The 10,449-nt window shown below is 39.0% G+C and overlaps 1 protein-coding gene across 1 annotated transcript in view; it reads left to right on the top strand.

Moving 5' to 3' along the window:
- Window positions 1-19: 19 nt before the first annotated feature.
- Window positions 20-10,449, top strand: part of CLEC16A (C-type lectin domain family 16, member A) — an 83,251-nt gene continuing 72,821 nt past the window's right edge. The window contains exons 1-4 of the mRNA XM_009324734.1: window positions 20-71; window positions 7,969-8,097; window positions 9,456-9,589; window positions 10,367-10,449. The exon at window positions 10,367-10,449 is cut by the window's right edge and continues 54 nt beyond it. Of these exons, the coding sequence (XP_009323009.1) occupies window positions 7,973-8,097; window positions 9,456-9,589; window positions 10,367-10,449 (342 nt within the window). The 5' untranslated portion in view covers window positions 20-71; window positions 7,969-7,972. The remainder of the gene's footprint in view (window positions 72-7,968; window positions 8,098-9,455; window positions 9,590-10,366) is intronic.

Below are 10,449 nucleotides of genomic sequence, written 5' to 3' on the forward strand. Positions count from 1 at the left end.
CCCCCCGGGGGGGGGGGGGGCGGGGGCCGGGGGAGGCCCCCCCGCAGCATCCACTCCTTAGACCACCTCAAGTAAGCGCGGAGCCGGCCGCGGGCTCGGGGCCAGCTGTGAGGGGAAAGAGAGCTGGGGGCTGGCGCGGGGAGCCGTGCTGCGGTCGGCTTTCCCAGGTTGTGAGGGGACTCGGAGGGTACGAGCCGGCGCGGGGGGCGGTACACGGACGGGCTCCGTCTGCGGAGCCGCTCGGGAAGGGCTTTCCCTCGGAGAGGGCTGCGGAGCGGGGCCGGGTCAGCTCGGAGGCGTCCCGGAAGAGAAGGGGGTGAGGAGGGAGGCGGCTCGGCAGGCGACGCTCCCCAGTCGCTCGCTCTCTCCTTGGCTGTGCGTTTTGACGCAGCTCTCCCGCGCCGAAAGCTCCCGGAGCCATTCGCCAGCGGCGAAGGAGGCTCTCTGTGCGGTGTGGGTTGGTGTCTTTCTCACAGAAATCTGCCTCTTCGTCCCCAAATATTTTCAGGGCAGACGCAGTTCTGTGATGCCATGTCACACTGACGGCTGTGATACGTGTTTGTTTGATTTTTAATAATGTCACAGACTCATTCAGTGGAGTAGAGTGTAAGAGGTGATAAATACAAGAAATATCACATTCCTTTTGAGGGAGAACTTTGTTTCCTGGTAGTGGCTAAGATGGGGAAGCGAGGAGCCTGGTCCCAGCCTGTAAACAATATAGACCTTTTGAGGTGTGTGTGGGTCTTTAGTAGTCAGCAGTGATTCATGGTAGTCAGGATGGTGGTTTTGCAGATCCAGGGGATGTACCCTGATTAGAGGGCTCAGCAGCTGGGGCAAAAGTAAAGCTGTTGAGCTTGAGAATTATAACATTAGTCTCTGGAGTCTGATATCCTTGCGTTACTGCTGACTGCAGAAGGTGGAATAGTTTTTTCTAGCTCTGCCACTGGAGAGTTGGAAGGATGGCACGGGATAATTTTAAATTCTCTGTTCCATTTTAAGGGTTCTGCTGTTGAGAAAAAAATGAGATCCACTGTTATAGCTTCTCTTTCTACTGAACAAGAAAAGGAGGTCGTTAAGAGGGGAAGCATTTTCTAAATGAAATCACTGTGAATACGTAGTTCATTGAGAAATAAGTGGCTGGTAGTTTTCAATGCTTAGTCAAATTACAAGGGGAACATGAATGGGGTTTGACAGTAATGAGCAGGTTGCACTTATACAAGATTTGGATCTTGCAATTACTTTATCAAGATGATTTATGCTTTCTGGGCCTTGTCTCTAAACTGGAAAAATGTTCAAAACCAGCAAGACTAATTGAAATGCATTACTTTTTTACCAAAGACAGGGAAATCAAGTCCAGAAATACAAAACTGATGAGGCAGTAGGACTGCAGAAAGTAATTTTGAAAACATGGTAGGTCAGACTAGTAAGTCAATGTGATCTGGCATTGCAGGAAAAAGGGGAAAAGTCATGCTCAGATATAAACATAAGAATGTTCTATTTAACATGCAAGGGGTACTCATTAGGTACTACTCAGTGCTAATGGAGCTTTAGATCTGTCTGGTTTTGATATTACACCTGAAGATAGAGCAAGAATGCTGATGTATGACAAAATTTGAAGAAATTGAGTTTAAGTTTAGAAAAAGTAGGCTGGTGAGAGGGAGACTTTAGGATGTTAGTATCTTTCAGGCAAGAAGAATATGACCATATGAATATGTTCTCTCAGGTCCACAGAGGGTAGAAAAAGTGATACCCTGTTTGATTTGCAGCAAAAAGGAATTAGGCTATAAGTGTTGTGGCTTGTTCTTCACTTCTTATCTGAGAATTGAAGTATATGGTTCTCTACTAAAATACTAGCTTTGGTTTGTTTGCTTTTTTTGCATGTGATTTCTTTAATTATGAAATCTAAAATGGTAGTATATAAAAGACAGCCAAGACCTTTGATCTGTTTAGACTATGTATATTTTAAGTGTTTGTTTAGCTAGGCTGTATGAATTTCAGTTTCTAGCTAGGTGTTGACAGCCAAGGTAGGTACCTCGTGGTAAAGTGAAATTTAGGACTTTTCTCAGGTAGCAGTTGAAGTGGGTAAAGCAACAGAAGGAAAAAGGGCAAAGACCCTTCATTTCGGGGTCATGAAAGAAAGTCAGTCTGGATAAGCTCACCATATTGTGAGCTGTCTGTATTCTCATCTTTTCAACTCGTCAAGAACCCATGTTGTGTTCCATGTGAATGAGTTGAGTGGAACGTACCAACCTTGCTATTACAGGTTAGCTTGGCCTATAAAAGATGCATTATGCTATGTTACAAGAGTGAAATTAGCCCAGGCTATCCTTAAGGGAATATTTTTATTTTTTAACATGCATAATGTAGAGTTCAGTCTAAATTGTAAACAATCCACCTGTTTAGTAATACTGAGAGAGTTACTGCTTTTTGTCAGTAAATGTTGAATCTGGAACTTCCTTTCCCATCAGCTTTAATGCAGTTTGTTTGAGGCTTGCTTTTGAAATTTTACTATTTAGTCTTTCTGCAAACATGCCATAGAATGGATTGGCTAAAGGAAAATTGTGAGGCTGTTTGTATTAAGTGTTTTAATACAGTCTCTTGGTCTAGTGAAAACAGCTGCAATTTAATCCAGCTTTTTTAATACCTTGCTGAATTGCGATCTAGAGAGGCTATGAAACAGTACCGTGCACTGCCTGAGTGCTTCTGACTATTATTTTTCAGAGAACTTGATATTTTTGTGCCCTTTGGTTAGTAATTGAGGGAATGTCAATAACTTAATAAATGGAAAAAGCCTAAATATTCTGGAAACAGGAATAATGTTAGTGATTGCTCCTGAAAATGGTCAGAAATGACTTGTTTTTCTTTACATGAGATTGTGTCTGAAACAAGGCCAGAATCCACTTCTTAAAGGTGGCATCCAGCAGTTTAAAATGAGACCTTTTTTTTCCTCCCTTTATGTAGTCCTCTGCTCTGTTTATTATATGCTTCCAGTTCTAAAGCAAATACATCAAGGCTGTTTTAGGTAACAGTCTGTCTTGCTACACGAACTTGAAGTTAGTGCTTTCTCACGAACCGCGTGTTCTTCTCTTTCTCTTGTGGCCTACCTTTGCACGTAAGCCAGGCGTTCTTGTATAGGTCAGGGTTTCTTACAGTTCTCTCCAGCTACTGACTGTGATAGTCACTGTACTCGGCTTCTGCAGCTCCTCACCTTAGGAGCTGTGACCTATGGTTAAAGTATCAAAAAGTCTTTCATATTGCCAAGTTGAGGATAGTCTAACCCTAGCAGATGCTAAGGCCTCCTTGAGAGCATAACTGTATCTTCTTTCCCCATCTGTCTACAAACTTGACTTTGCATTGGAATGGATGAAGAGGATTTATCTCATTTTTCCCCAGTATTTAAGTGGTGGTATTGTAACCATGTGTTGTGGTTTAACCTCAGTCAGCAACTGAGTACCACACAGCTGCTCGCTCACTCCTCCGCTCCCCCCACCCTGGTGGGATGGGGGAGAGAATTGCAAGAGCAGAAGTGAGGAAAACTCATGGGTTGAGATAAAAACAGTTTAATAATTGAAATAAAATAACAACAACAACAATAATACACAAAGCAAGTGATGCACAATGCAATTGCTCACCACCCGCTGACCGATGCCCAGCCAGTCCCCGAGCAGCGGCCCCCGGCCATCTTTCCCCAGTTTCTGTACTGAGCATGATGTCACATGGTATGGAATGTCCCTTGGGCCAGTTTGGCTGTGCCCCCTCCCAGCTTCTGGTGCACCTCCAGCCTTCTCAGTCGGTAGAGCATGGGAAGCTGAAAAGTCTTTGACTAGTGCAAGCATTACCTAGCAACAACTAAAACATCGGTGCTTATCAACTTTGTTCTCCTCCTAAATCCAAAACACAGCACTGTACCAGCTACTAGGAAGGAAATTAACTCTATCCCTGCCGAAACCAGGACACTATGTCTGAAGAGTTCATCTGATAATCTCTCTGGTGTTCCTGCTAAAGTGAAAGGCTTTGGAACTTAAGCTTAGTATCTTTGTTTCTAGATGCAGATTTTTTTCCTACTTTTCTAAGAGGTATTTTACATAGCCCTGTTGTTACCTTCAAGTATGTTTCCCATTGTTGCTTCTACACTTGATATTTTAATTGCATACTGATTGCACAAAAGATTTTAAACCATTAGAGTTGCATGCTGAACATTTCTCATGACTTGGTCAGATGCAGTGTCCATAAACATGTATGGCTGAAGACTTGTTTCACAGCTGATTCATTTCCTGAAGTACTGTCCATGCTATACATCGAGTTTCCTCTATGAGGACAATATGTAATTACATAGTTACAGGCAGCATGAAGATGCAAGCATGTTATGGTGAAGTCTGGGGTTTTTAAATTTGAGTGCTTGACTTCCTAAACTCTTACCTGCATTAGTGCATTTTTGTAAGTAATAAGTAGGAAAGTCATTAATGCACACTTTCTATATTCATGAGTTGTTATGTTATCCCTTTGATCATGGTTTCTTACCAGAAAAATGATCAGAATTTTGTTTGTCTTGTTAAGTTGCTGGAAAAATCTCCCACTGATTTTGGTCGTATCAGGTGCTTTGACACTTCCTGCATGGTGGGTTTTTATTACGTTTTTGTTTGAATCCAGTCTTCGGATATATATAGAGAGAGATGACAAAAACCTCCTCTTTGAGGGTTTAGCATTTTGGAGCACAAACTTGACTGCTTTGTAATCAACATTTAAAGATAGGCTTTATGGATTTATGTAAATATAAAAATACTATTTTTGTGTGATGCTTTATGTTCTCATGATATGGTATGTTACATGTCTGGTAAGAGAAACAAGTATGTACATGCTTTCTCATTCATTTTCAAATAAGTAGTTAAAGGAATAGCTTGAAAATGAAGCCCAGGTTTTCTCGAAGTGCATCAGTGTGTTAGCAAATCAAGGAACTTTGCAATAATGTTGATATTAAGTTAATATGGAGTTAATCCTGACTATTAAATGTTTCCTGCTTTTTGCATCTGTAATGCTCTATGTTCCATAGACTCCTGAGGTGAGGTAATAGTGTGTAATTCTCCCCACTGCTTCCCATTCCCAGAGTTCTGCTGTTGGAGTAAACTTTATTCCCAAGTTTGCACACTGTAACTTATTAATGAGAAATATATATTCACAGATGCAATAATTTGTATATGACTTCAAATAAATAGGCTAAAATACGTGAAGTAGTGTAGTATTAATTACTCTCTTTAACACTCTCGGGAAAAATACTTCCTATATGGATTGCGGAGGAATGAACTTGTTCTGATTTAATTGCCTTCTGTCTTCAGCTGTTCACTGTTCCATTAACTGATGCATGCTCAGAGAGTGACAGTTTTTGCTCTGTCTTTTGATTTACTGTCCTGATAATACAGATAGTGCCATAATGGGAAGTTTTTGCCGGGCTTGTATGCCATGAGCTCTTTTAGAAAGCCCTGGGAATTCTCATAGGTGGTGAGACTTAAAACTCTCACATCTTCACTGTGAGCCATCACACTGTCAGTCTCCACAGAAGGAATCTTGAACTGTGATCCTTGGATTAGTTGAAGAGGATTTGCAGGTGCTCTTTTACTTGCTATTTAGTGACCTCTGTTACGGTATGGCACGTGACCAGGCAGTTATGACTGTAGGAGATAGCTGTGAATCAACTTTTCCTCGAATGGTTTCAATCTGAGCAGTTTCTGTTCTGGATTTGGAAAATGAGTATTGATTTATGAGGGGAAAAAACAGCGTGAAGAGGGAAAGAAAATTTTTTTACTGAAGAGAAAGAGAATGAAAAGCCAATCTTTTTCCCCCTCCTGCCATCTCTTCCCTTTTTCTTCCTCTTTCCTCTGCTGTCTGGTAGGTTAACCTTAATACGATGTAGGTTCATCACATTGCTGATTTTGGGGGGGGGCGCGAAGGGAGCATGCGATATATCAAGTTTGTTAAAACTGTGAACTTCTGAGAGATGTTTACCTCTCGACCTCCTTATGCAGTACTCAACACAATAAAATCGTTATTTGATGATTAAGCAATATCAAGATCAGCAAGCATATAGCATTTTACCACAACAGCATAATAAACTTCTCTGAAATAGCTTCTGCTTCCTGCATGGCTTACGAGGACAGGCTGTGTCTTGCCACAAGTCCTGTGAAGCTCTGGCCAACTGAGTGGCAGCTCAATGGTTGAAGAAGATTCCCCAAACCAAACTTTGCAAATTTTAAGTAAACTGCAAATATGACCAAACTTTTTTTTTCTTTAATTCAAGCATGAAAAAAGTTCTGAAACTGGGTAATATCTTGTTTTGTCTTCGTAAGTGTGATAAATAGTTGGAACAGCCTGATATGTGTGTTCAGTTAAATAGTGTTTTGGTCTCCAGCTGCATGTTTGCCCTGTGCAGTGATTCAGTTTCTTAGTGTAGATAAAATTGATGGGAATACTGTTTTTTGTAATGTGATTTCAAGTCTGTTTTAGACCTAAACTTCTGAAACTTACTTTAAACCAGACACCCCAAAATTTTGTTGTAGAAATGCACAGTGTTTCCTGGAACCCTACAGTAGCGTGGCAAAATTGGTATTTTTATCTTTTACATAATAGCTGCTTGAGGTCTGTTGCTTAAAAATTGGCTTCCTGAACTTCTGAACTCCTGCATCGTACTAATAAGATTCCTAAAATTTCAACCTGAATCAGTGAACATACTTTCATGGAATCCAAAACAATAACAATAGGCTGCCCCAGAGTGAGGGCACACAGGCTATTTTCCCAAAAATAACTCCACTTTTCATGGGAAGGTTGATAGTATGGAAAATCCGTCTTCCTTCCCAAACACTTGTGAGTATATTGCCCAGATAATCCTGAATGCTCAGATGTTACTCCTGGTTGTCAGTAGATTGCAGTATAGCAATATATGGTCTGTGTTTAGTAAACTAATCTGTTGTAGTTTTAAAATGACATGAAATTTCTCTGATCATATTTTTATTTAATTACTTTCATAACTGTGCACCTTTCTTATATCCATCCTTTTTATCTATTGCTATACAAAAGCAAAAAAAACAGAGGGAGAAAAGCAGTGGTGATTCTTGTGCTTTTATTAGAATGTGCCCCCCCCCCTTTTTTTTTTTAGGACAAAGGGAAGTAATCTTTGATGTAACATCTTATTTTGGGGGGGAAAAAAAAAAAGATAAATGTGCTTCCTTGACTGAGTAAAGTTCTGGGACGTGCAATACAAGCCTTTCAAATTTCATTTAGCTTCCTGTCACCTGTATAATATAGACATAAGTTTTGTTGGGTTTTTTTAAGCTTCACTAGACAGCCTTCAACTCTTGCCATTTGAGATGGTAAAGCTGGAATTTGCCACCTTTCGGATCAGTATTTCTATGCTTGAAGGGCCACAGACCTGATGATTAAGCTTCGCTAAGGTGAATGAATAGTCTTTGACAGTCCTGATTATTAACCGTCAAATTGACGTGAGTCTGTAAAGCATCTCTGCAGACAAGAGAAGGGATCTAACTTTTCTAGTCAGATCTGCATGTGCCTCTTTCCAGAATTACTTTCCCATATCAGCTACTGCATGCTTACCTGCTTCTTCTAGTTCTCCTTTTTCTTGCTCATCACTCCTTTAACATACTTCCAAAGAAATTCAGTAGGTTGCCGTAAGAAGCACCATGGGACAAGTGTTACGTAATTTCTAGTCCTATGTTAACATATGCATAAGCATTCAGAACTCATCTGGCTAGTTACGGGTTTGTTTCATTTGTCACATACTTTGTTTAACAATTACTTTTCTCTCTGCATCAATATTAAAAGGAAATTTTAGGATTTTAAAATTGTACAATGATTAGACATAGTGTGTGTGTCTACATTAAGTTACAGTGACTACAGACAAATATGGTGCATGTGAAAGTGGCGGGATAGCATATTACTTGTAATTATTTTTTCTTTTAGGTACATGTATCATGTTTTGACTAAAAATACCACAGTAACAGATCACAACCGCAACCTGCTGGTAGAGACTATTCGTTCTATAACAGAGATCCTTATATGGGGGGATCAGAATGACAGCTCAGTATTTGAGTAAGTACTTCTAAGCAATTTTGACTCTGGTTTTGAAGAGTGATTAGAGTTGCATAGAGATCTAGTTCAAAAGGTTAACTCTTCCAAGACTGTATTTCATGAATGTGGGTAGAAAGCTATGTCCTGTAGTAGATGGGTAAGCAGGATCATATTCTTGTCATACAAAGAAACAGAATTTGCTTCTGTTAACAAAAAGGGTTCCAAGTCCAGAGCCCCTTTCATGTACTGCTTTTGTTTGACTCTCAAATCTTTGATATAAATACAAAATCTAACCTATTCTGGGGCCCAGATTTACTCAGCACATCTATTAATAATCATATGACTTTAATTTGTTCACTTCAATTTATATAAGATACTACAAATAGATATCTTATTCTAGCTATGCTATTTAGAGTTTTTGTTCAGATGTTATTTTAACCCTCATAAAATAGCCTGATAGAAAAACGAACTTGAAAACAAATATTCACAATTGCAAATCTGACTGTATTAATGCCCATTGTTTGGCTGTTTGCTTCAAGACACTTGCTCTTTTATGAAGGCAATTTGTGATTGAGATAAGTAATTAAAAACACCAAACACCTTAGCTTTACTTATTTAGGGAGTTGTTGGTTTTACTTTTACAGTATAATTTCAACGTGATTGGGTTATGATGTGGACTAAGAAAATTAACTTATTCTGATTATTCATATCTATACTGTAACTCCATCACATTCCTCACTGTTTTTTCTGCTTGGGAGGATTTTAGGAATGAGGAGTTTTTTCAGCAGTTAATGTTAAAAAAAAAAAAAAAATCATAGATATGTTTATGATGTTCTGGTAGGGAAGAGTCCACACTGTTCTCTTTAAATTGCATGCATTTCTGGTTTAAAAACACTGCAAGCATTCGCTTCTGTTTGAATTGTACAATAAACCATGAAATTCTTGCTTCTGGTGTGGAAAAAAAATAATTAAAGTGGATCACAAATAAGGTCTACAGTGTTGAAGATAAAGTGTGTTGGCTTAAAAGGGGCAAGTAAACAAAACGTAACCTTCATTTAGAGGCTCTCCCCTTCCAAGAATATGATTGCAAGGTAGGGAAGCTGCATGATAAATTGAATATATTAAAAATAAAATTAAAAAGGAGCTGATTTCTTGACATCCCTTTTCTGCATAATTTGAATGTTTAAATGCCCTTGTTGATATTTAAGGTTTTTGGAAAATATTCTTCTGTTATACAGGTAAAACTTTCCAAAAATAATTCTTCATAAATGTAAAACATACTGTTTGTCACACTTGCCTAGAATCATCCCTGATCCTAGTAAAATTATGTTCCTGTTAAATACAACAAGTAACTTAATGACACCTCTATTTTATTTCAGCTTTTTCTTGGAGAAGAATATGTTTGTTTTCTTCTTGAACATCTTGCGTCAGAAGTCTGGTCGTTACGTGTGTGTACAGCTTCTGCAGACTCTGAACATCCTTTTTGAGAACATCAGTCATGAAACATCACTGTGTAAGGGCACACTTTTAAACTGTTTAGGATTAAGTGATCAAGACTTGATTGAATTCCCTTTCATTTAATGAAATTTAGTCCTAGTGCCCCTTCACAGAAGAACTATATGAATTCCTAACAATCTTTTTAATTGAACGCTACTGAAAATGCAGTGCAGTTTGACTCCAAAATACCTTTTAATGTAAATTTTCAGTTGTACCAAAGTAGTCATTTGGTACTACTGAAACACTTATTTAGCATGTTTCAAGGGGTTCTTTAAGTCAACAGATTAGTTGTTGAAATGTTTGCCTTGCTGCCGCAGATTATGTGGTAGAACTCTGTTGTATAATTTGTACTGGAACTGTTCTGACACCATTGGGGCTGGCATTCAGCCGCTTGCATTTACTTCAAGGTTTTTAGAAACATATAAAGAAGGCAGAGAATTAATAGTTTAAAGTACTCCACAACTATCATGAAGAGAAAGTCACATACAAGCCTTTCAGAGTTTATGAGTTTGGGAGGAAAAGGGAGTTATTTAAAGTGTTACTAGCTGCAAAGCCTACATAAATTGAGGAAGGTGAAGTGTATTCTCAGTTGTCTTATTCTTGGGAGCAAAGACCTTTGTAGGGAACAATTTCCTTATATTATCGCTTGAAGCCATCACTTGAGTTGTTTGGCTAAAAATTGGGATCTTCAAGCATCAGGTAGTTTGTTGCTAGCTGGTACTTTAAATACAGCTAGTGAGCATAATGACTTTTTTTCTTTCTGTTAACCGGTGTAACGTCTCTTATTTTTCAGACTACCTGCTCTCTAATAACTATGTAAATTCTATTATTGTCCACAAATTTGACTTTTCTGATGAGGAGATCATGGCATATTAC

This window comes from Pygoscelis adeliae, unplaced genomic scaffold (assembly GCF_000699105.1).
Source record: "Pygoscelis adeliae isolate BGI_AS28 unplaced genomic scaffold, ASM69910v1 Scaffold85, whole genome shotgun sequence".
NCBI classification, from domain to species: Eukaryota; Metazoa; Chordata; class Aves; order Sphenisciformes; family Spheniscidae; genus Pygoscelis; species Pygoscelis adeliae.